The sequence below is a fragment of the Schistocerca gregaria genome, chromosome 10, assembly GCF_023897955.1.
Source record: "Schistocerca gregaria isolate iqSchGreg1 chromosome 10, iqSchGreg1.2, whole genome shotgun sequence".
Lineage (NCBI taxonomy): Eukaryota > Metazoa > Arthropoda > Insecta > Orthoptera > Acrididae > Schistocerca > Schistocerca gregaria.
This window is the reverse complement of record NC_064929.1, coordinates 124,160,458-124,187,403: the sequence shown is the minus strand read 5'-3', so window position 1 is coordinate 124,187,403 and position 26,946 is coordinate 124,160,458. Positions and strand designations below refer to the sequence as shown.

The window sequence follows — 26,946 nt, the reverse complement described above, 5'->3', positions numbered from 1 at the left end:
GTCTCACCGATCCTCTCCCACCCCTGCCCACTGTCGCACCTGTATTCCCACCTCTCCATCTCTCCACCCTCCTTACCCTCTCCGAAGGTGGCTTCCGCCAGCTCCCTCTTCTTGATGATGCCCTCCTCCCCTCCATCTACCCTTCATTCCAACTTTGATCCTCGTTCCCTGTGTTTGTTCCTTTTGGCACCCTCTCTCCCTTCTCTCCCCCTTCCCTCCCTCCTCCCTTCCTCCCCACTCCTCCCCCAGGCTTCCCCTACCCCCGTCCCTCTACTCCTCCTCCCATCTCCTCTGCCATTGGCATCCTTATTCTCCCCTCACCCCCCCTCCTCCTCTTCCCCTCTTGACAGGTCCCCGGACTCGCACACGTTACGTGGACATTCGCATGCCAGAGATCATCGCCATCCATTTCTCGTGTGTGCCATCGTGTTTTGTGTTCAGTGTTCACCGTCACACTCCATCGTTCACGTGTAGCATCGAAATCATCAGTGATTCTGCGTCGTGTCAACAGTTTGTAGTGTGGATTGTCATCGAGTGTGAATGGCTTCATGTTTTTTATGTTACTGTATCTACTGTTTTTTACCCGTCAATTGTTCAAACTCATGTGTCTTTTATGGTTTATCATTGTTAACTCTTGGGCTGAAGAGCGGTAATGTGATGCTGCCAGCCTACCTGTTGTTGTACAGGTATTAAAATCACAATAAAGAATAAAAAATCTCACATCGGAAGTTCATCGACCGCCAGCAGACGTGGATAGCTACCGCCTCGGCAGTCTGGCTTGGATCTCCTCGCTGATCTCTGGATTAGGCTCGGTATATCGGAGAAGTCTCTGGCGGAGACTAGTAGGAAACTATTTCAATTGTTTTCTATATTATTCTTGTATGTAGCTGTGATCCGAAGATGGATCACTGTTTTGTGTTGGTGTTATACTTGGAGAATTTGTTTTGGTTAATTGAATAGTCCAGTAAATTGTTTTCGGACTTTGATCATTAGTTTTTTCTGCTTACGCAGACATATCAATAACAAGTACAGTTTCACATTGTGAAGCAATCCCGAGAGTGAGACACAGGAGGAGACAGATTTTTGCTTTGTGCAGATGATTGTGGCTAACCACACTCATTCTCATAAATTAAGGATAACGCTGACACATGGTGAAACAACGCTCTGGTGAGCAGTTTTTGGGTTTAAATCACCTCAGGGTATGACCATGCGGTGCATTTGACTTGCAGTCGTCGCATGGTGGCGCTGGCAGCAGTCCACATACGCAGAGGTTAGTTGGGGCGTCTCAGAGTACGGTGGAGCGAGTAAGTGTGCAGACGTTTTCAGACGTGGTAATGGTGACTGTGTGTTAAAAGTGGCTCAAAGAACACATAATGATGACGTTATGAGAGGCAGAATACTAGGGCGACTGGAGCCTGGTCAAACACAGCAGGTCGTAGCATGGGCCCTCCATGTGCCACAAAAGTGTGATGTCAAGATTACGGCAACGATTCCAGCAGACAGGAAATGTGTCCAGGCGCTGTAGTACGGCACTTCCATACTATACAGCACCACTAGAACACCGATATCTCACCATCAGTGCCCGCAGATGGCCATGTAGTTCTGCAGGTAGCCTTGCTTGGGGCCTCAACACAGCTACTGGAACAGTTGTCTCCAGACACACAGTCTACAGACGACTGAACACACATGGCTTATTCGCCCAGAGACATTCAAGGTGGATTCCACTGACCCCTGGTCACAGGAAAGCCCGTAAAGCCTAGTGTCAGGAACACAGTACGTGTTCACTGACGAGTCCAGGTATACTGTGAACAGTGATTCGCGCAGGGTTTTCATCTGGCGTGAACCAGTAACCAGATACAAACCCCTTAATGTCCTTGAAAGGGACCTGTATGGTGGTCATGGTTTGATGGTGTGGGGTGGGATTATGATTGGTGCACGTACAGCTTTGCAAGTCTTTGACAGAGGAACTGTAACAGGTGTATCAGGACGTCATTTTGCACCAGTATGTCCGCCTTTTCAGGTGTGCAGTGGGTCCCACCTTCCTCCTGATGGATGATAACGCACGGCCACCGTGGAGGAATACTTTGAAATAGAAGATATCTGGAGAACGAAGAGGCCTGCCTGTTCTCCAGACCTAAACCCCATCGAGCACGTATGGGATGCTCTCAGTCGACATATCGCTGCACGTCTTCAAACCCCTACGACACTTCAGGTGCTCTGACAGGCACTGGTGCAAGGATGGGGGGCTATTCCCCAGCAGCTGCTCGACCACCTGATCCAGAGTATGCTAACAAGTTCTGCAGTCTGTGTACATGTGCATGGTGATCATATCGCATATCGATGTCGGGGTACATGTGCAGGAACCATGTCTTTTGGGACGGTTTTCTCAACTTTTCACCAATACCGTGGACTTACAGATCTGTATCGAATGTGTTCACTATGTGCCAATGCTATTGGCGCCACTTTTGTGTAGTGCCGCGTTGTGTGACACCACATTCTGCAATTATCCTTAATTTATGTGTGTGAGTAGATGCGTCAAAGCATTCCATGACCCCAAGAGGTACTTACCAGACGCCATACAGGATTACGTCGTTTGCATTTGAAGCCCATATTTGGTTTTTTCACACTGAAGTGCCAAAGAAACTTGTATAGGCATGCGTATTCAAATACAGAGATATGTCAACAGGTAGAATACGGTACTGTGGTCGGCAACGCCTATATAAGGAAATGTCTGGTAGATCGGTTACTGCTGCTACAATGGCAGGTTATCAAGATTTAAGTGAGCTTGAACGGGGTGTTATTGTTGGAGCATGAGCGATGGGGCACAGCATCTCCGAGGTAGCGATGAAGTGGGCATTTTCTCATAGCACCATTCCACCAGTGTACCGACATTACTGCGGCCGGAAAAAGATCCTGTGAGAACGGGACCAACGACGACTGAAGAGAATCGTTCAGCGTGACAGAAGTGCAACCTGGGTACTGATGACCACGCTGTTAGCGCCCGAAAACCTCAAACCACACACACACAGAAATGCAACCCTTCCGCGAATTGTTGCAGATTTCAATGCTGGGCCATCGACAAGTGTGAAAGTGCAAACCTTTCAAGGAAACTCATCGATATGGAACTTTCGGAGCCAGCGGCCCACTCTTGTACCCTCGATGACTGCAGGACACAAAGCTTTATGCCTCACCTGGGCCTACCAACACCATTGGACTGCTGATTACTGGAAACATGAGTCTCGTTTCAGATCGTGTGGAGCAGATTGACGACTACGATTATGGAACCAACGTCATGTATCCATGGACTCCACGTGTCAGCAGCGGACTGTTCAAGCTGCTGGAGGCTTTGTAATGGTGTGGGACGAGTCCAGATGGAGTGATCTGGGATCCCTGATACGTCTAGTTACGACACTGACGGGTGAAACGTACGTAAGCATCCTGTCTGATCACCTGCATCCATTCATGTCCATTGTGCATTTCGACGGATTTGGGCAATTCCAGCAACACATTGCGGCACCCTAGACGTCCACAATTGGAAGAGGGTTGCTCCAAGAACACTCTTCTGAGTTGAAACACTTCCGCTGGCCAGCAAACTCCCCAGATATGAATATTACTCAGCATACGTGGGATGCCTTCCAATGTGCTGCACTCTTACGGATTTATGGACAGCCGTGCAGGATTCATGGTGTCAGTTCCCTCGAGCACTACCCGAGACATCAGTCGAGTTCATGCCACGTCGTGTTGCGGCACTTCTGCGTGCTCACGGGTGCCCTACAAGCTATTTGGCAGGTGTACCAGTATCTTTCGCTCTTCAGTGTATATACTAGGTGGTTATAATTCAACTCTTCCTATTGAAGACACTATAACACGGGAAGTAATTACTGTACAAGTACCACACTTGTTAGGATTAATGTCAAGGACATGTGGAAGAGATATAATGCACAATCTGTTTAGTTCAAACACTTTTAATATGCTGCTACGGTACATTGTACCATTACATACTGGTACCATTACTGCTACAAAACAGTTCAATATGGCAGCCACAAGTGTCCAGAAGAGTCTGAATTTGCAGGATTACATTTCGCACAGCAGAACGAAGCATGTCCGTAGGTAAGCTGGCCACTTCTCAATATGCTTCACTTCAGATCAGCACATGTGTGAATGTTCCCCTGGTAAATTCTGTCCTTCAGGTAGCCCCACAACCAGAAATCACAGGGAATAAGATCAGGCGACCGTGCCAGGCAAGTATTTTCAAACGATTGGCCGATACTTCGATCGTTCCCAAACGTGTTTCGGAGAAGCAGTTAAACTTCACGAGGGATATGCAGTGGGGACCCATCTTGCATGGAAAACGTTGACTTCAATGCGTCTCCCGCCTGTAGGGCAGGTATGACATGATGGCGAAGCATATCACAGTAACTCTGGGCAGTCACACGGCGCATGTTTGGTCCTTGAGCACCAACCTGTTCAAAACAGAATAGCCTAATAATGGACGTATCCTCGAAGCCACACTGTACGGTGATAGGTTCAGCATACAGACGAACTTCATGAGCAATGACTGGAGGTGAAGGTCCCCACACTCAGCAATCCTGTGTGACCACCTCACCCGTCACTGAAAAATGTGCTTCGTCTGTCCATAGGATGGTCCAGGTACAGCGCTCGTCAACTTCAATCCTTGCGAGAAAGTGAACAAGTCTTTGTGTGTCCTGTGGTGCAAGTTGCTGTACGATATGGATCTTGTAAAGAATACCATTTTAGAATGGTTCGAAGCACCTTCCGTACAGTGGACCACAGGATGTTCAACTGTCGTGACAGCACCCCCAGTGCCGGGCGATCGGGAATTGCACGCAACGTTGTCTGCCATAGCAACAGCGATTCATCAACCACCTGTGGTGCAGTCGGTGTTGGCCTCTTCCCGGTGCGACGCCCAATTATCCAGTCGATTCATACTTCTTCATAATGCTCTGCACACCGGGTGGACAAAGAAAACCCTTTCGTAATCCTTCCAGCCGCCGATATTCTCGAAGTGCAGCTGTTGTTTTCATAATAGAGGTTCACCATTCACCCCGCTCCTATTATCCAAGCTCATGTTAACACGTCAAAAAGTCCATTGCGACTTGTCAGATACGGGAGACTGTGAATCACGATGACTGATAACGGCACTCTGTGGCCATAGTTGGAACTAGACGGTGACGATGGAAATCGTACACCCCATACTCTGGACATTAATGCTATCATGTTTGGTACTCGTACAGTAATTAGTTTCCTTGTTATAAAGTGTTAAACAGGGGAAGTATAATTATAACCACCCGGTATATATTAATCTGCCAGGAAGTTTCATATCAGCGCACATTCCACTGCAGAGTGAAAATCTCATTCTGGACCCGGTATATAAGAGTTTAAATGTAGCGATTATAGGGTGTTTCAAAACAGAGGCTATAATTTGAGGTATGTGTTCCCTATATGTAGCCAGAAAAAGTTAGTATTACAACATGTGTCTGGAAATGCTTTGTTGGCGAATTGGGCCCTCCAGCACAGTGATATTCCCCGGAATTCCCCCGCCCCCTCTCTCCCAGGTACTGGCCTTCTTTACAGAAATGTTAAAAATACCATCTCCTATGATGTGGAGGTCTCTTCTAAGCAGAACATTGCAAAGTATCTCAGATATGCTCAATAATGTTCGTGTCTGGGGAGTATGGTGGCCAGCGGAAGTGTTTAAAAGCAGAATAGTGTTCCTGGAGCCACTCTGTAGCTATTCTGGGCGCGATGGGAGTCGCACTGTCCTGCTGGAACTGGCCAAGTCTGTTGGATTGCACAATGGACCTCAATGGATCCAGATGATCGGACAGGATTCTTTCGTATGTCTCACTTATCAGAATCGTACCTATTAGGAATCCTATACCACTCCAACTGCACACACCCCACACCATTACAGAGCCTCCACTATCATGAACAGTCCCCTGCTGTTATGCAGGGTCCCTTGGTTTATGGGGGTGTCTTTGTACCCGTTCGTGTCCATCTGCCTGATACAAGCTGAAACAGGCATCGAGAGTCCAATGTCGGTTTTTACGAGGCCAGGCGAGGCGTAAAGCTTTGTCTCATGCAGTGCACGAGTGGACATTCGGCTTCGAAATCCCATACCAATGATGTTTCGTTGAATTATCGTAAGCTGACACTGGATGGCCCAGAATTGAAACCTGAAGCAATTTGCGGAAGGGTTGCACATCTGTCACGCTGAACGATTCTCTTCAGTCGTTGCTAGTACCGTACTTGCAGGATCTTTTTCCGGTCGTAGCGGTGTCGGAGATTTGATGTTTTACCGGATTCCTGATATTGACGGAACACTGTTGAAGTGGTCGTACGGGAAAATCCCCATTCCATGCTGTGTCCAATCGCTCGTGCGTCGACTATAACACCACGAACAAACTAAATGTTGATAACCTTTCACTGTAGCAGCAGTAAGCGATCTAACAACTGTACCAGACACTTGTTGTCTTGTATAGACGTTGCCGACCGCAGCGCCGTATTCTGCCTATTTACATATCTCTGTATTACTACATTACTGGCCATTAAAATTCCTACACCACGATGATGACGTGCTACAGACGCGATATTTTACCGACAGGAAGAAGATGCTGTGATATGCAGATGATTAGCTTTTCAGAGCATTCACACAAGGTTGGAGCCGGTGGCGACATCTACAACGTGCTGCCATGAGGAAGATTTCCAGCACATTTCTCATACACAAACAGCAGTTGACCGGCGTTGCCCGATGAAACGTTGTTGTGATGCCTCGTGTAAGGAGGAGAAATGCGTAACATCACGTTTTCTACTTTGATAAATGTCGGTTTGTAGCCTATAGCAATTGGGGTTTATCGTATCGCGTCATTGCTGCTCGTGTTGGTCGAGATCCAATGACTGTTAGCAGAATATGGAATCGGTGCGTTCAGGAGGCTAATATCGAACGCCGTGCTGGATCCCGACGGCCTCGCATCACTAGCAATCGAGATGACAGGCATCTTGTCCGCATGGCTGTAACGGATCGTGCAGCGACGTCTCGATCCCTGGGTCAACAGATGGGGACGTTTGCAAGACAACCATCTGCACGAACACTTCGACGACGTTTGCAGCAGCATGGACTATCACCTCGGAGACGATGCCTGCGGTTATTCTTGAAAGGAGGGCCTGCGATGGTGTACTCAACGACGAACCTGGGTGCACGAATGGCAAAACGTCATTTTTTCGGATGAATCAAGGTTCTGTTTGCAGTACCATGATGGTCACATCCGTGTTTGGGGACATCGTGCTGAACGCACATTGGAAGCGTGTATTCGTCATAGCCATACTGGCGTATCACCTGGGGTGATGGTATGAGGTGCCATTGGTTACACGTCTCGGTCACCTCTTGTTCGCATTGACGGCCCTTTGAACAGTGGACGTTATATTTCAGATGTGTTACGACCCGTGGCTCTACCCTTCATTCGATCCCTGCAAAACCCTAAATTTCAGCAGGATAATGCACGACCGCATGTTGCAGGTCCTGTACGGGCGTTTCTGGATAGAGAAAATGTTCGACTGCTGCACTGGCCAGCACATTCTCCAGATCTCTCACCAATTGAAAACGTCTGGTCAACGGTGGCCGAGCAACTGTCTCGTCACAATACGCCAGTCACTACTCTTGATGAACTGTGGTATCGTGTTAAAGCTGCACTGGCAGCTGTACCTGTACAGGCCATCCAAGCCCTGTTTGACTCAATGTCCAGGGGTATGAAGGCCGCTATTACGCAAGAGGTGGTTGCTCTGGGTACTGATTTCTCAGGATCTATGTTCCCAAACTGCGTGAAAATGTAATCACATCTCAGTTCTAGTATAATATATTTGTCCAATGAATACCCGTTTATCATCTGCATTTCTTGTTGGTGTAGCAATTTTAATGGCCACTAGTGTAGTTTGATTGGTTCTTTAGTGTACAACGTCCTGTCTGACAGCGCGGCGCTGCCGGCTCACCTGTCCTCAGCGGGGCTGGTCGCCGCCCCCAAAGCCGCCCCCGGCGGTGCCGTCGCCACCGCCTCCGCCGCCCCCGCACCCGCCACATCCGGCCGGCCCCCCACTACGCACACCAGCGAGTTGGGCTCAGCCGTGACGCGGAGCTCCAGCCGTTGTCCAGGCAACCAGAAGTCTCGCTCCTCCGTGCTCACCGACACCTGCAGGCACAGTACACGCACACGCTGCTGGAAAACTGCTCGCAACACTAACACCTACAACACGTCATCTTGATAGTATAGGGGCCTTGCACGTGGCGACTCCAGAACGTACACCCAAGTTCAGAAGAAACACAATATCTTAAACGACTAGCTATAGGACGTTCCTACTCACTGGACATGTACGAGTGTTGTCAATAAGTAATGTCCCACATCCTATTAAACAGCCATTAGTATACACAGACAAACGTCGTTGTTGGTGCTTCACATCTGATAATGAAAGCTTGTTCCCAAAAGATAAGTGGGATTCTTAGCCACATACGTAATAGCTCTCTGAAGCAGGGTATTTTCCCAGATAGACTGAAGTATGCGAACGTTAAACCACTGCATAAACAAGGGGATACGTCTGATGTCAACAACTACCGCCCAATCTCTCTTCTGCCTTATCCAAAATTCTTGAAAAATTAATGTACTGTAGAGTTGCTTCACGCCTCTGTAAAAATAAAATTTTAACAAAATGTCAGTTTGCTTTTCAGAAGGGTTTGTCAACGGAAAATTCCATATTTACTTTCACTAATGAAATATTAAATGCTCTGAGTAACCGGAAGTCACCCGTTGGGATTTTCTGTGATCTGTCAAAAGCTTTTGATTGTGTAAATCATGGAATACTTCTAGATAAGCTCAGGTACTGTGGTATGAATGGGACAGCACTCAAATGGTTTAAATCATACCTAACTGGAAGAAGACAGAAAGTTCAAATAAGCACTTTACATAATATGCAAAAAACTGGTGTTCTCAAACTGGGGAACAATCTGCAAATGGGCTCTCATTAAACTTTGACAAAACACAGAATATACAGTTCTACACAGTAAACGGAATGACACCATTAATAAATACAGGCTTTTATCAGAAATCTGCAGCTAAGGTAGAATATTCAAAATTTCTAGGTGTATACATTGGTGAGGGGTTGAATTGGTAAAAACACACTGAGGATCTGCTGAAACGTTTCAGTTCAGCTACTTACGCTATTAGGGTCATCCCAAATTTTGACGATATACACCTCAGTAAATTAGCTTACCACGTCTGTTTTCATTCTCTGCTTTCGTATCGCATCATATTTTGGAGTAACTCATCATTGAGTAAAAGAGTGTTCATTGGACAAAAGCGTGTAATTAGAATAATTGCTGGAGCTCATCCAAGATCATCCTGCAGACACTTATTTAAATAGCTGGATATCTTCACTGTAGCCTCACAATATATATATATACACACAGGGTGTTTCAAAAATGACTGGTATATTTGAAACGGCAATAAAAACTAAACGAGCATCGATAGAAATACACCGTTTTTTGCAATATGCTTGGGACAACAGTACATTTTCAGGCAGACAAACTTTCAAAATTACAGTAGTTACAATTGTCAACAACAGATGGCGCTGCGATCTGGGAAACTCTATAGTACGATATTTTCCACATATCCACCATGCGTAGCAATAATATGGCGTAGTCTCTGAATGAAATTACCCGAAACCTTTGACAACGTGTCTGGCGGAATGGCTTCACATGCAGATGAGATGTACTGCTTCAGCTGTTCAATTGTTTCTGGATTCTGGCGGTACACCTGGTCTTTCAAGTGTCCCCACAGAAAGAAGTCACAGGGGTTCATGTCTGGCGAATAGGGAGGCCAAGCCACGCCGCCTCCTGTATGTTTCGGATAGCCCAAAGCAATCACACAATCATCGAAATATTCATTCAGGAATTTAAAGACGTCGGCCGTGCGATGTGGCCGTGCACCACCTTGCATAAACCACGAGGTGTTCGCAGTGTCGTCTAAGGCAGTTTTTACCGCCACAAATTCACGAAGAATGTCCAGATAGCGTGATGCAGTAATCGTTTCGGATCTGAAAAATGGGCCAATGATTCCTTTGGAAGAAATGGCGGCCCAGACCAGTACTTTTTGAGGACCGCAACATGGGGCTTTTCGGTTCCCCATATGCGCCAGTTCTGTTTATTGACGAAGCCGTCCAGGTAAAAATAAACTTCGTCAGTAAACCAAATGCTGCCCACATGCATATCGCCGTCATCAATCCTGTGCACTATATCGTTAGCGAATGTCTCTCGTGCAGCAATGGTAGCGACGCTGAGGGGTTGCCGCGTTTGAATTTTGTACGGATAGAGGTGTAAACTCTGGCGCATGAGACGATACGTGGACGTTGGCGTCATTTGGACCGCAGCTGCAACACGGCGAACGGAAACCCGAGGCCGCTGTTGGATCACCTGCTGCACTAGCTGCGCGTTGCCCTCTGTGGTTGCCGTACGCGGTCGCCCTACCTTGCCAGCACGTTCATCCGTCACGTTCCCAGTCCGTTGAAATTTTTCAAACAGACCCTTTATTGTATCACTTTTCGGTCCTTTGGTTACATTAAACCTCCATTGAAAACTTCGTCTTGTTGCAACAACACTGTGTTCTAGGCGGTGGAATTCCAACACCAGAAAAATCCTCTGTTCTAAGGAATAAACCATGTTGTCAACAGCACACTTGCACGTTGTGAACAGCACACGCTATCAGCAGAAAGACGACTTACAGAATGGCGCACCCACAGACTGCGTCGTCTTCTATATCTTTCACATCACTTGCAGCGCCATCTATTGTTGAAAATTGTAACTACTGTAATTTCGAAAGTTTGTCCGCCTGAAAATGCACTGTTGTCCCAAGCATATTGCAACAAACGGTGTATTTCTATCGCTGCTTGTTTAGTTTTTATTGCCGTTTCAAATACACCGGTCATTTTTGAAACACCCTGTATTAACTTATGAAATTTCTTATTAACAATCCGAACGAATTCAAAAGTAATAGCAGTGTACATGGCTATGAGACTAGGAGAAAAGATGATCTTCACTACTCAAGGTTAAATCTAACTTTGGCTCAGAAGGGGGTAAATTATGCTGCCACAAATGTCTTTGGTTACTTACCTAATACCATCAAAAGTCTGACAGATAGCCATAGAGCATTTAAAAGGAAATTAAAAGAATTTCTTAATGGCAACTCCTTCTACTCATTAGATGAATTTCTGGATATAGTAAGTGGGTAATTCCCCGAAACCCCACAAAAAAATTTAGTGTCATGTAATATTTTCTGTAATGTAATAACTTGTATGGACACCTTTTATTACCCTTACACGTTCCACATCATTACGAAGAGTCGTATTCATGATCTATGGAACAAGTACTAATCTAATCTAATTTGGTGTTTGATCTGTGCGCCGGTGAGGTTACGAACCGTTCTGGTAGATGTCAGAGCCGTAGCACAGCGTAAAAATGGCGTCTACATGCGACTCACGTTACAAGCAGCATGCTGTTACTGAATTCTTGTGTGCAGAAAAAGAATTCGTGGTGAACGTCCATAAACGTTTGTTTACAGTGTGTGGCGATGCTGCAGTTGATAGGAGTGCGGTTGGGCGATGGGTAAAGAAAGTCACAGCCTCAGGAGATGCAGAAACAGATCTCCAAAATCAACCACGCTCAGGACGTCCTGCCACAGCCACTGCTCCAGACTTGCCGAATCGTGCGGATCCCATTATTCGTGCCGACCGGCGCATCACAACTCGACAGTTTGCTCTACAGTTGTCGGTCAGCATCGGAAGTGCGTCTGCAATGATAGAAACTCTCGGATATTCAAAGAGGAGCTCACGATAGGTTCAACGAATGCTCACAGCGGACCACAGGATTCAAAGAAAAGTCATTTCATTTGAATTATTGGAGCATTTTGAGACCGACAGACAGGACTTTGTGTCACGGATCGTTGTGGAACACGAAAGCTGGGTGCATCACTTCGCTCCAGAAACAAAAACGCAGTCCTTATTCGTCACAAAAGAGGTCCGCCCCGATAGCTGAGTGGTAAAACGTGACGGATTGCCGTCCTACGGGCCCAGGTTCGATTCTCAGCTGGGTCGGAGATTTTCTCTGCTCAGGGACTGTGCATTGTGTTGCCTTCATCATTATTTCATCCCCATCTGGAGCGCATGTCGCCCAATGTGGCGTCGAATGTAATAAGACCTGCACCAAGGCGGCCGGACTTGCCCCATAAGGGGACCTCCCTGCCAATGACGCCAATCTCTCCTTTCCATTGACGACAGAACAGGAAATTCAAAGATAATTCCCCCTGTTGGAAAAGTCACAGTCACAGTATTGTGCGATTGTGGTGGCGTCATTCTCGTGGATGTGATTTCAAGGGGGTCAACCATCAATGCAGAGGCATACGTGAAGACTCTGAATAAGCTCGAGAACCGCTTCCGAGGTGTTCGATGGGACAAGAATCCAGCAAAAATCATGGTCCAACACGATAACGCACGCCCACACACAAGTCTGAGAACCCGGGAACACATCGCCAAATTGGGTTGGACATCATTGTCTCATCCATCCTATATTTCAGACCTCGCACCCTCGAATTTCCATCTCTTTGGGCCGCTTAAATATTCTCTACGGGGAACACACTTTGAAGACGACGAGAATGTCAGCCATGCAGTGAAAACATGGCTACGCCTACAGGACAAGAGCTTCTACCACCATTGAATACATGCTCTTCCACAACGTTGGCGTTCGGCCATAGACCGTCATGGAGACTACCAAGAAAAATTGGACATGGACGTGTTGGTGTTTATTGTGACCAAATTCTGACTCTTAACAATAAATACATACTGAGACAAAAAATATGGGGCGTTACTTATAGAACGACCCTCGTACATTAGCGTGTTCTACAGAAATTGTTAGCATGTGAACGTATTTTTCATCAAGTTTGTAAAACAGAGACGTGTAATCGTTCGTAATTATTCTGAATCAATATAACGTCTTAAAACATTTTGAATAAAATAATTCTGGGTATTAGGCCACATCATTCTAAACCAGTAAAGCAGCTAATTTTTCAACGCTTCAACCGAGTTGCTGCGGTCCTTTTCAGGGAAAATTCGGAAGGATATAAATAATATCGCTGATGTCGTTACTGTCCTGAGTGAAAGTGAACAAGAATTACATGATGTGCCGAATGGAATGAACAGTCGAATGAGTACAGAATATGGACTTGGAGTAAATCGAAGAAAGACGAAAGTAATGAGAAGTAGTAGAAGTGAGAACAGCGAGAAACTTAACATCAGGATTGATGGTCACGAAGTCAATGAAGTTAAGGAATTCTACTGCGTGGGTAGAAAAATAGCCAATGTCGGATGGAGCTAGGAGGACGTCAAAAGCAGACTAGCAATGGCAAAAAGGATATTTCTGGCCAAGAGAAGTCTACTAGTAACAAACACAGATCTTAATTTGATAAAGAATTTTCTGAGAATGTACGTCTGGAGCGCAGCATTGTGTGGTAGTGAAACGTGTACTGTGGAAAAACCGGAACAGAAGAGAGTCGGAGCATTTGAGGTGTGGTGCTATAGACGAATGTTGAAAATTAGGTGGACTGATAAGGTAAGGAATGAGGAGGTTCTGCGCAGAATCGGAGAGGAAAGGAATATGTGGAAAACACTGATAAGGAGAAGGGACAGGATGATAGGAGATCTGCTAAGACATGAGGGAATGACTTCTATGGTACTAGAGGGAGCTGTAGAGGGCAAAAACTGTAGAGGAAGAAGAAGAAGAAGAAAAAAAAGGGACTGCTATGTACTGGTGAATGTCTATTTCGGTTATCTTACAGTTACCAACGTTAGATGTCTGAGACGTCATTGGACAATTTGTAGACGGGTTGCTATAGAGGGAGATGACTGTACGGTAGGCAGTTTGTCTGCTACTGTGGTGACTGACTGGAAAGCAGTTCCAGTACGTGATTGGTAGGAAATAGCACATCGATAGGTTACTCTAGTAAGTGAGTGGTAGGCAACTCTCTTTCGTCACAGGTAGGCATGGTAAATCGGCGTCTACTAACCACGAGTGTTTCTATTTTCGTTGTCACCTTAATCTCTTGTATGTGAGATGCTGAAGGACTTTTTTATATTATTTTACAGCTCGCCATTCACAACGAAGTGGAGTCATTGGGAAGTTGGTTGTTAACTTAGCAAACGATTTAGCCTTCAAACATAATTTTATTGTACGAAAATATTTCGCAACTATATTTTGTAATCACATACATTTCTCAAATTGGGGAGTAATAATGTTATAATCAGTTTCACATTCGTTATTCATTGCAGGGATGGTATAGTTTACATTCCACGGTCGTTAACGCCCACGAATAATTAACTATTACCTTTTTATTTCCCTTGCGCCTGCAGCGTTGTACGTCTCCTGTAAAGACATTAAATAATTTTAACCAGTAACGCTGCTGTAACAGTATTTTATTCAGTTCTTCAATGGATAGACACTGCTTTCGACTCCATGGTCATGTTCAAGCTATGTGCTTCGCACGGTGTTATTGCTGGCGCTATCGCCGTTTATTACATGTTACTACGTTGGTGGAGCTTTATTAATCTGCAGTTGCAGAGCATAATTTTTGAGGTGTTTGATTCGAATTCGAAACTGACAGCTTCGTGAAAAAGAATCAAATCTCTCAAAAGCAGGGCTCAGTAACTGCAGATTAATACTACTCCACCAAGTTGTAAGTTAACAGTTTCGGCAGCACCATCAATAACCAAGTGCGATGCACAAAGATTGAAAATGACCAAGATTTCGAAATAAGCTCGCAGTCATTAGAAACAGCTGAATAAAATACTATTATATCAGCGCTATTTGTTAAAATACATTTGTAGAATTCGACTCTCGTCGAATGGTTCTTCCACCTTGCACCACGTACTGTTCGGTGAAAAATAGTGCAAACTAGGGAAAGAACGAAACTGGAGCAGTAAAAAACGCGTCCCACCTTGCACCACGTACTGTTCGGTGAAAAATAGTGCAAACTAGGGAAAGAACGAAACTGGAGCAGTAAAAAACGCGTCCCATGCATGGGCAACAACCCTAACCATATGGACTAATGTCAAGGAAAAGTGTCCCCAGAACATTGGAGAAACTAGGAACCACTGAAGAAGAAGACAGGCTGCAACTATGGAGAGCAGAGACATCCAACCCTCGTAGCTGGAAAAGATTTCCGGAATGGTTCAAATGGTTCAAATGGCTCTGAGCACTATGGGACTCAACTGCTGTGGTCATCAGTCCCCTAGAACTTAGAACTACTTAAACCTAACTAACCTAAGGACATCACACACATCCATGCCCGAGGCAGGATTCGAACCTGCGACCGTAGCAGTCGCACGGTTCCGGACTGCGCGCCTAGAACCGCGAGACCACCGCGGCCGGCTAGATTTTCGGAATCGCCCTGGTCATGATGAGAAATAGCCGATGTGGGAGAGCAGATCATGGGCTAACCTGAAAAAATGGGAATACATTGTAGAAAACAAAACTCAGTGTGACTGCGTGTTCAACATACGCTTGCAAGAAACATCATGGCGGATTAAAACTGTGTGCCGGATGGAGACTCGAACTCGGGATGTTAGCCTTAAGCGGGCAAGTGCTCTACCATCCGAGTTATCCAAACACATACTCAAGATCTCTCCTCATAGCTTAAATTCCGCCAGTACCTCGTCCCCCACCTTCCATACTGCACAGGTCTTCTGCGAACCTTGCAGAACTAGCACTCCTGGAAGACAGGATATTTCGGATCGCAGGAGAGCTTCTGTGAAGTTGGGAAGGTAGGAGACGAGGTACTGGCAGAATTGGAGCTGCGAGGACGGGGCGTGAGTCGTGCTTGGGTAGCTCAGAAGGTAGAGCACTTGCCCTCGAAAGGCAAAGGTCCCGAGTTCGAGTTTCGGCCCGGCACACAGTTTTAATCTGCCAGGAAGTTTCATATCAGCGCACACTCAGTTTCAGAGTGAAAATCTCATTCTGAAATACGCTCACGTGTCGATTGCGTCCAGCCATATGTACAGGAGGTGACCTTCACTGGGCAATGCAAAATGCACTGGAAGTGGCCAAATTTTGTTCAAATATTACATAAATTGTGTGGATCTGTTAGCAATTGTATAAACTGTGTTTTAAGTATGTCTCTCACATGAGGACAATAATAATAATTGGTTATAGTCATTTAATGTCTTAACAATAATCAACCAAGCCCGCATCTCGTTGTCGCGCGGTAGCGTTCTCGCTTTCCGCGCCCGGGTTCCCGGGTTCGATTCCGGCGGGGTCAGGGATTTTCTCTGCCTCGTGATGGCTGGGTGTTGTGTGTTGTCCTTAGGTTAGATAGGTTTAAGTGGTTCTAAGTTGTAGGGGACTGATGACCATAGATGTTAAGTCCCATAGTGCTCAGAGCCATTTGAACCATTTTTATTAATCAACCAATTCAAGGAAGTGGGGCCGCGCGGTATTAGCCGAGCAGTCTAAGGAGCTGCAGTCATGGGCTGTGCGGCTGGTGCCGGCGGAGGTTCGAGTCCTCCCTCGGGCATGGGTGTGTGTGTTTGTCCTTAGGATAATGTAGGCTAGGTAGTGTATAAGCTGACGTTACGGCTAATAATGGCAGCAAGGCTAAAGAAAAATCAAGACACGTTCATAGGATTTGTCGACCTGGAAAAAGCGTTCGACAACATAAAATGGTGCAAGCCGTTCGAGATTCTGAAAAAAGTAGGGGTAAGCTATAGGGAGAGACGGGTCATATACAATATGAACAACAACCAAGAGGGAATAATAAGAGTGGGCGATCAAGAACGAAGTGCTCGTATTAAGAAGGGAGTAAGACAAGGCTGTAGCCTTTCGCCCCTACTCTTCAATCTGTACATCGAGGAAGCAATTATGGAAATAAAAGAAAGGTTCAGGAGTGGAATTAAAATACAAGGTGAAAGAATATCAATGATACGATTCGCTGATGACATTGCTATCCTGAGTGAAAGTGAAGAAGAATTAAATGATCTGCTGAACGGAGTGCACAGTGTAATGAGTACACAGTGTGGTTTGAGAGTAAATAGGAGAAAGACGAAGGTAATGAGAAGTAGTAGAAATGAGAGCAGCGAGAAACTTAACATCAGGATTGATGGTCATGAAGTCAATGAAGTTAAGGAATTCTGCTACCTAGGCAGTAAAATAACCAATGACGGACGGAGCAAGGAGGACATCAAAAGCAGACTCGCTATGGCAAAAAAAGCATTTCTGGCCTAGAGAAGTCTACTAATATCAAATACCGGCCTTAATTTGAGGAAGAAATTTTGGAGGATGTACGTCTGGAGTACAGCATTGTATGGTAGTGAAACATGGACTGTGGGAAAACCGGAACAGAAGAGAATCGAAGCATTTGAGATGTGGTGCTGTAGACGAATGTTGAAAATTAGGTGGACTGATAAGGTAAGGAATGAGGAGGTTCTACGAAGAACCGGAGAGGAAATGAATATGTGGAAAACACTGATAAGGAGAAGGGACAGGATGATAGGACATCTGCTAAGACATGAGGGAATTTCCATGGTACTAGAGGGAGCTGTAGAGGGCAAAAACTGTAGAAGAAGACAGTGATTGGAATACGTCAAGCAAATAATTGAGGACGTAGGTTGCAAGTGCTACTCTGAGGTGAAGAGGTTAGCACAGGAAAGGAATTCGTGGTGGGACACATGAAACCAATCAGAAGAGTGATGAGAAGAAGAAAAAAAAATAAGGGGACTGCTATGTACTGGTGAATGTCTATTTCGGTTATCTTATAGTTACCAACGTTGGATGTCTGAGATGTCATTGGACAATTTGTAGACGGGTTGCTATAGAGGGAGAAGACTGTACGGTAGGCAGTTTGTCTGCTACTGTGGTGACTGGCTGGAAAGCAGTTCCAGTACGGGCCGCATCAAACCAGTCTCAGTAGACTGATGACCAAAAATAAAATAAAATAAAATAAAATCATACAGCAGCTTGCACCACACGCCGTGTTGACTTCGCTCTCCACTTTCTCGTAAGGATTCAAGTTGACGAGGGCTGGCCCTGCTCCATCCTATGGAGAGACGAAGCTCATTTTTCTCTGACGGGAGAAGTACACACACAGAATTGCCGAGTGTGGGGATCTTCACCTCTAGTCACTGTGCATGACTTTCCTCTGTATGGTGAACGTGTCACCGTATGATTGGCTTAACGGCTGCGGTCATCGCTGGCCCATTCTTTTTGGAACAGGTCGGCGCTCAAGGACCAAAGACGTGCAGTGTGAGTGGCCAGCGTTACTGCGATATGCCTCCCAAGCATGTCATACCCGCCCTACAGGAGATGATGATGATGATGATGACCTTAGCAGTTAAGTCCCATAACATTTCACACACATTTGAACATTTGAAAGAAGTGGGGAGCTGCACAGTGTTCGCGTACTTACGGCACTGTGCTGCAGGCTGACATCGAAGCTGATGACGTCACTGACGGGCTCGCCCTCCTCGGTGACGTAGTAGACGAGCAGCTGGCTGGTGGGCGCCATCACCGCCTGCACCTCGAAGCTGCGGACACAAAGACACCCAGGGGCACGGTTAGGCGGGTCAGCGAACTCGGCAACACAGTCGCAGTCAGAGCCTCGTCAGCAGGCTGGTGCAGCACAGAGCTAGGCGAAACGCGGTGCTACTCATGAGTACCACCAGTGTTATAGAAGCCGACTGCGAGGATACTGCACGGCGAACAGAACGGCAACAGCTCTACAATGCCACAATTCCTGACCTTATTTTTACTCCTTGGCGATGTACTGCTTGGATTTCCTGAACCTAGACAGAAATCTGAATTGATACTGATTGTGTACAAGCTTCTGGAACTCAGTATACTGTCCATATGCAGCAGTAAAATATCTGATGTTTTTCAGGGATATTGTCTTCAGCAGTTTTATATACACTCCTGGAAATGGAAAACAGAACACATTGACACCGGTGTGTCAGACCCACCATACTTGCTCCGGACATTGCGAGAGGGCTGTACAAGCAATGATCACACGCACGGCACAGCGGACACACCAGGAACCGCGGTGTTGGCCGTCGAATGGCGCTAGCTGCGCAGCATTTGTGCACCGCCGCCGTCAGTGTCAGCCAGTTTGCCGTGGCATACGGAGCTCCATCGCAGTCTTTAACACTGGTAGCATGCCGCGACAGCGTGGACGTGAACCGTATGTGCAGTTGACGGACTTTGAGCGAGGGCGTGTAGTGGGCATGCGGGAGGCCGGGTGGACGTACCTCCGAATTGCTCAACACGTGGGGCGTGAGGTCTCCACAGAACATCGATGTTGTCGCCAGTGGTCGGCGGAAGGTGACGTGCCCGTCGACCTGGGACCGGACTGCAGCGACGCACGGATGCACGCCAAGACCGTAGGATCCTACGCAGTGCCGTAGGGGACCGCACCGCCACTTCCCAGCAAATTAGGGACACTGTTGCTCCTGGGGTATCGGCGAGCACCATTCGCAACCGTCTCCATGAAGCTGGGCTACGGTCCCGCACACCGTTAGGCCGTCTTCCGCTCACGCCCCAACATCGTGCAGCCCGCCTCCAGTGGTGTCGCGACAGGCGTGAATGGAGGGACGAATGGAGACGTGTCGTCTTCAGCGATGAGAGTCGCTTCTGCCTTGGTGCCAATGATGGTCGTATGCGTGTTTGGCGCCGTGCAGGTGAGCGCCACAATCAGGACTGCATACGACCGAGGCACACAGAGCCAACACCCGGCATCATGGTGTGGGGAGCGATCTCCTACACTGGCCGTACACCTCTGGTGATCGTCGAGGGGACACTGAATAGTGCACGGTACATCCAAACCGTCATCGAACCCATCGTTCTACCATTCCTAGACCGGCAAGGGAACTTGCTGTTCCAACAGGACAATGCACGTCCGCATGTATCCCGTGCCACCCAACGTGCTCTAGAAGGTGTAAGTCAGCTACCCTGGCCAGCAAGATCTCTGGATCTGTCTCCCATTGAGCATGTTTGGGACTGGATGAAGCGTCGTCTCACGCGGTCTGCACGTCCAGCACGAACACTGGTCCAACTGAGGCGCCAGGTGGAAATGGCATGGCAAGCCGTTCCACAGGACTACATCCAGCATCTCTACGATCGTCTCCATGGGAGAATAGGAGCCTGCATTGCTGCGAAAGGTGGATATACACTGTACTAGTGCCGACATTGTGCATGCTCTGTTGCCTGTGGCTATGTGCCTGTGGTTCTGTCAGTGTGATCATGTGATGTATCTGACCCCAGGAATGTGTCAATAAAGTTTCCCCTTCCTGGGACAATGAATTCACGGTGTTCTTATTTCAATTTCCAGGAGTGTATGTGACAAACAATCTCCAATGACTCGTTGTAATACACTTTACACTTTGAGGGAAACAAAAAATAATTAAAAAACGTTGCACCAGAAAGATGTGCTGGTGTAAGCCGTCGCTAGCGCACCATTTGGCCAAGATGAAGCACAAAGATTGATTAGTAGCCGCTGGATTGAGCACGCCTGTCATGAGAGAGGCCAGAGACAAACCCTCAAGCAACACGCCGCCAACGCCCTCTCGCCAGCATGTACTTAGGCCGCCGCTGCAGACTGGAGGGTCTCACTCAAGCACTCAATCATCCAGTTTGGCGTCTGTCAGTTTGCTCGCAGAGGGGTTTTTAGGCTACGACAGTACATAGCAACCAGATTGGTAGCTACACTGGGACTAGTTTAGCTAAACCAGAATTGTACTTCACTAGCAGGGGATATTGAAATAACATCAGTCGGCAAGAGGATTACTACTTCTGAGCTTGTACCATAACGCATGGACTCCATTCCAGTTGCGTAAAACATCCAGTTCATGTAAATAAACAACAGTATTAATGCACATGTGCATTTGCGTTGTGGAAAGAGGACAACTGCCACCTGCAACAACATCCTTTTCCTTGCTTCCTTGCGGTACAAGACTCTACAAAAAGTGTTATCCGAGTGGGACGGAAATCGACAGATATGATGTGCATGTGCAGACAAACAGGCGAAAACAATTTCGGAGAAACTGAACGATATACACTACTGGCCATTAAAATTGCTACACCACGAAGATGACATGCCACAGACGCGAAATTTAACCGACAGGAAGAAGATGCTGTGATATGCAAATGACTAGCTTTTCAGAGCATTCACACGAGGTTGGCACCGGTGGCGACACCTACAACGATCCTTGAGTAAACAGATGGGGACGTTTGCAAGACAACAACCATCTGCACGGACAGTTCGACAACGTTTGCAGCTGCTCAGACTGTAAGCTCGGAGACCGCGGCTGCGGTTACCCTTGACGCTGCATCACAGACAGGAGCGCCTGTGATGGTGTACTCAACGACGAACCTGGGTGCACGAACGGCAAAACGTCATTTTTTCGGATGAATCCAGATTCTGTTTACAGCATCGTGATGGTCGCAACCGAGTTTGGCTACTTCGCGGTGAACGCACATTGGAAGTGTGTATTCATCACCGCCATACTGGGTTTATCATCCGCTGTGATGGTATGGGCTGCCATTGGTTACACGTCTCGGTCACCTCTGCTTCGCATTGACGGCACTTTGAACAGATTTCAGATGTGTTATGACCCGTGGCTCCACCATTCATTCGATCCCTGCGAAACACTACATTTCAGCAGGATAATGTACGACCGCATGTTGCAACTCCTGTACGAGCCTTTCTGGATACAGAAAATGTTCGACTGCTGCCCTGGCCAGCATATTCTCCAGGTGTCTCACCAACTGAAAACTTCTGGTCAATGGTAGCCGAGCAACTGGCTCGTCGCAATACGCCAGTCACTACTCTTGATGATCTGTGGTACTGTGTTGAAACTGCATGGGCAACTGTACCTGTACACGCCATCCAAGCTCTGTTTGACTCATGCCCAGGCGTATCAAGGCTCTTATTACGGCCAGAGGTGGTTGTTGTGGGTGCTGATTTCTCAGGATGTATGCACCCAAACTGCGTGAAAGTGTAATGACATGTCAGTTCTAGTATAATATATTTGTCCAGTGAATACCCGTTTATCATCTGCATTTCTTCTTGGTGTAGCGAGTTTAATGGCCAGTAGTGTAGTTTGTGGCTGCTGAAGCTCAGTGCATGCAGTCGGTGTTTGGGGAGTGCCTGTTACACGTGTTCCACACCCATGGTCTCGGTGACACGTGGACACGGAGGAAGGGGGCGGGAGTCGGAAGGGCGCCGCAGGCTACTGCGAGTGGCGGTGCGTGGCGGAGGGTGTGCGGCGCCGCTGGTGCTGGGGTGCACCACCGCCTCATTAGCGCCGCCCGCTGTTTGCCGAGGGAGGAGTCGCACCGACCCCGCCCCACCACGGAGTGTCTGGGGAGCGGCCCGCCGAGTGCGCTGCGATCACTTCTGCATCTCGCTTTCCTCAGGGGGCGCTAGAGGGAGGACGGACAGCTCGTCGGCAGTCTAGCGTGAACAAACCTCGAGCGTGTTCGTGTTGGTACGTTCGCCGCAAATCCGTACTGGCAAGGGGAGGCTAGGGTGTTGGGACCACGTGTAGGGAAGCAGCCTACTCACGCCTTATAAAATTCACACCAGTCTTTCCATTGTGTGCCAGCCTAGTCCGCTGTAACTAGCCCTGACGTCATAAATGTTGCGCAATACTTTAAAAATCGAGTAAATAACCTGAAACGTTTCTAGCATGTCAGGAGTAATACAAAATCAATATGTGTTGGATATCAGTTCAATAACTTTAACCATTTTCGAAATTTGGATATTTTTCTGTGAAAATCATTGGCGCAACAGAAAAGAGCTAGAAACTTAAGAATTTATATTTAGAATCCTTTTGCACAATAATTTAGTAGAAACAGTATTCTGGATCTCACACATTAAAATTGTAGTTGAAATTCATGATTTTCTGGTTTTTGTCTTAGAAATTAAGGAAGCAAGATAGATCAAGTAGGCGAATAAATACAGCTAGGATGTTTAAATTTAAGTAGAAGGGAGATCCGCTATAATCATAAAAATGTGAGAAGTTTCAACTGAATAACTATAAAACTATAGGTATAGCGTATCTCCAAAGAGCAAGTTCAGAACTCGTCTACTGCATGTAGTGTAATTAAATTAATTCTATCGCCCAAAATATTTGACTTAGCCACATCAGACTTTTATTATGATTACTTACTTGTGTGCTGATTGCACAATTAAATTGAAAGCTTCATTGGCCATCAGCAAAGGAAGCAATGATTTATTCGATAACTTAAAGTGGTGCATTACTAGCCCAGCAGCTAGTCGGGACAGCGGATTTGATCAGGCGTTCCCTTAGCCGTCCGCACCGCGGCTTTATATGTAAGAACGCTGCATGTAAAGAAAGCCCCAGTTCTGTCGTTGATTAGCGCACCACCTGTGCCGGGAGTCGCGTCGCGTCGGTATCGTTGATATAAACAGCCTCGGATGCAGTAATAAGTTACTCGGGATACGCGTAACCATGAAATCGTTTTCGAGTGAAGTGTTAATTTTGGGATGACGTTAATGATCTATCTTTAGTTTGCATATGTCGTATTTTCACGTGCCGCCGCAGGACAGACATTCTACCATCATTTGTGTGGCGTCTGATGAGCATTATCATCAAATTATGGCGAACATTCACTTAAACATTTAATTTGAACAGTTATAGTTGCATCAGCGCATTAGACTCTGAACTGCTCTGGTAGTTGGATTGTGTGGATCCTTTTTGGTCTGTGACTTTCAGAATATAGTGAACATTTTAGAGAGAATGGTTTTTGATTATGAATTCCAGACAATCTCGTAATTCCTCAGAACTATAAGCTGTAGCTATAAATCTATTTCGCAGATGAAGTAGGCACTAGGAATTCTAGTTACAGGCTTCACGATTTGCTAATCACTTTCTTGTTGCCAATATTGTAGTCAGAGAGCCAGTGTTGACAACAAAAGCATTAAATAAATAATAGGAACAATTAACAATTATTCCACCCGCCGCCCCACACACGGATTTACTTCAAACTTTGTAAACCTTCAGTAGGCCATTATAAACAACGTAATGTGCAAGTAATAAGGTGCTCTACGCTGGCAGTTCCGAGAAAATCGCAAGAGAAGTTTTATGCGTCTATTATACACTGAAGAGCGCCAACGAGCACGCAAAAGTGCTGAAACGCTACGTCACATACACTCGACTAATGTCTGAGGTAGTGCTGGAGGGAACTGACGACTGCAGGGCTGTCCATAAATCAATAAAAGTACGAGAGGCTGGAGATCTCTTCTGAACAGCATGTTGTAAGGTATCCGAAATATGTTCAATAATGTTCATGTGCCGGGCAGATTGGCCAAGCGGTTCTAGGCGCTACAGTCTGGAACCGCACGAGTTCGCTACGGTCGCAGGTTCGAATCCTGCCTCGGGCATGGATGTGTGTGATGACCTTAGGTTAGTTAGGTTTAAGTAGCTCTAAGTTCTAGGGGACTGATGACCTCAGAAGTTAACTCCTATAGTGCTCAGAGCCGATTGAACCATTTTTGAATGTTCATGTGTGGAGAGTTTGGTGGCCAGCGGAAGTGTTTAAACTGAGAAGAAGAACTGTGCAGCAGTTCTGGAAGTGTGGGGTGTCGCATTGTCCTACTGAAACTGTCCACATCAGTCGAAATGCACGATGGACGCGAATGGATGCAGGTGATCATACAGGATCCTTACGTACGTGTCACTAGTCAGAATCGTATCTAGAGGTATCAGGGGTCTCATATCACCCCAACTGCACTCGCCTCACACCATTACAGATCCTCCACCAGCTTCAGCAGTCCCTTGCTGACAAGTAGGGTCCATGGGTTCATGAGGTTGTCTGCATACCCGTGTACATCCATTCACTTGGTACAGTTTGAAACGACCCTCGTCCGACCAGACAACAGGTTTCCAGCCATCAACAGTAACAAGTCGGTGTTGACGGGCTCAGGCGAGGAGTAAAGTTTTGTGTCGTGCAATCGTCAAATGTACAAGTGTGGCCATCAGGCCCCGAAAACCCATACTGATTACGTTTCGTTGAATGGATCGCACGCTGTTTCCAGTCACCAACAGTTCAATGTCGGAATTGAGGCCCAGGCGGTACGAAAAGCGTTGTGTGTGTGTGTGTGTGTGTGTGTGTGTGTGTGTGTGTATGAATTCCTAGGGGACCGAACTGCTGAGGTCACCAGTCCCTAAACTATTTTAACTAACTAATATGTATATATAAACTTACGCTAAGAACAACGTGCACACCCATGCCCGAGGGCGGGCTCGAAGTTCCGGCGGGAGGGCTCGCGAAATCCTTGACATGGTGCCTCAAACCGCGTTGCCACTCCGCATGGCACGTGATGCTGACACTTGTTGATAGATCTGAGCACTATGGGACTTAACTTCTGAGGTCATTAGTCCCCTAGAACTTAGAACTACTTAAACCTAACTAACCTAAGGACATCACACACATCCATGCCCGAGGCAGCATTCGAACCTGCGACCGCAGCAGCAGCGCCGTTTGAGACTGCAGGGCCTAGAACCGCTCGGCACTTGTTGATGGCCCAGTATTGACATCTGCAGCAATTTGGGGAAAGTTTGCACTTCTGTTACGTTGAACTATTCTTTTCAGTTGTCGTTGGTACTGTTCTTGCAAGATCTTTTTCCGGCCGCAGCGATATTGGAGATCTGATGTTTTACCGGAATTCTGATATTCATAGTACACTCGTGAAATGGTCGCACGGGAAAATCCCCACGTCATGCGCCGACTATAAGAGCACGTTCAAACTCACTTAAATCTTCATAACCTGCCATTGTAATAGCAGTAACCGATAAAACAACTGCGGCAGGCACTTGTTGTATTGGCGGCCGGTGTAGCTGAGCCATTCTAGGCGCTTCAGTCTGGAATCGCGAGACCGCTACGGTCGCAGGTTCGAATCCTGGCTCGGGCATGGATGTGTGTGATGTCCTTAGGTTAGTTAGGTTTAAGTAGTTCTACGTTCTAGGGGAGTGATGACCTCTGAAGTTAAGTCCCATAGTGCGCAGAGCCATTTTAGCCCATCGTCAACGGATCACCATAAAGTCTTTAATCACCTTCAGAAGAAAATTAGGATAATTTTTGTGGCAGGTTGGAAAATAAATGGCTCTGAGCACTATGGGACTTAATTTCTGAGGTCATCAGTCCCCTGGAACTTAGAACTACTTAAACCTAACGAACATCACACACATCCATGCCTGAAGCAAGATTCGAACCTGCGACCGTAGCGATCACGCGGTTCCAGACTGTAGCGCCCAGAACCGCTCGGTCACTCGGGCCGGCGTGGTGGATTGGAGCTCGCCTCACCCCTTGACCATCATGATCTCTAATTCCCAGTGTCTACGCACAGATACATCAGTTACAAGACTTCTCTCGCGATTTTCTCGGAATTGGAACTGTAGTGCAGCTTACTACTTGCACATTATGTTTGTTTAATGGCCAACTGAAGGTGTACGGAGTCTGAAGTAAGTCCGTCGTCGCCTCGCCTTGTGAGTGGTGTTTGGGTCACCTCTCATTGCTTGAATGTTTAGACAACACAGTAGTGAGGAGATAACAGCGATTAATTTATTTATAATCGATTATTCGAAATGACAGACACAATCGCATTATTTATTTTGCCGCCAACTGGTTTCAACCCGCGATGGGGTGATCTTCAGGGCAATTATATTTCGTCTGTCGCTGGAGTTACCAACCCTGCAGAGGCAGGGTGACGACTCCAGCGAGCGAACAAATATAATTACCCTGAAGAACACCGCATCGCGGGTTGAAACCGGTTGGCGGCAAAATAAATAATGCTATTGTGACTGTCATTCTGAATAATTTCGTTGCTTCCC

The 26,946-nt window shown here is 46.8% G+C and overlaps 1 protein-coding gene across 1 annotated transcript in view; it reads right to left on the bottom strand.

Moving 5' to 3' along the window:
• Positions 1–26,946, bottom strand: part of LOC126293207 (C3 and PZP-like alpha-2-macroglobulin domain-containing protein 8) — a 732,149-nt gene that overhangs the window by 131,342 nt on the left and 573,861 nt on the right. Inside the window, exons 9-10 of the mRNA XM_049986331.1 lie at positions 18,507–18,624; positions 8,067–8,204 (exon numbers count right to left, since the gene is read on the bottom strand). Coding sequence (XP_049842288.1) covers positions 8,067–8,204; positions 18,507–18,624 — 256 coding nt within the window. The remainder of the gene's footprint in view (positions 1–8,066; positions 8,205–18,506; positions 18,625–26,946) is intronic.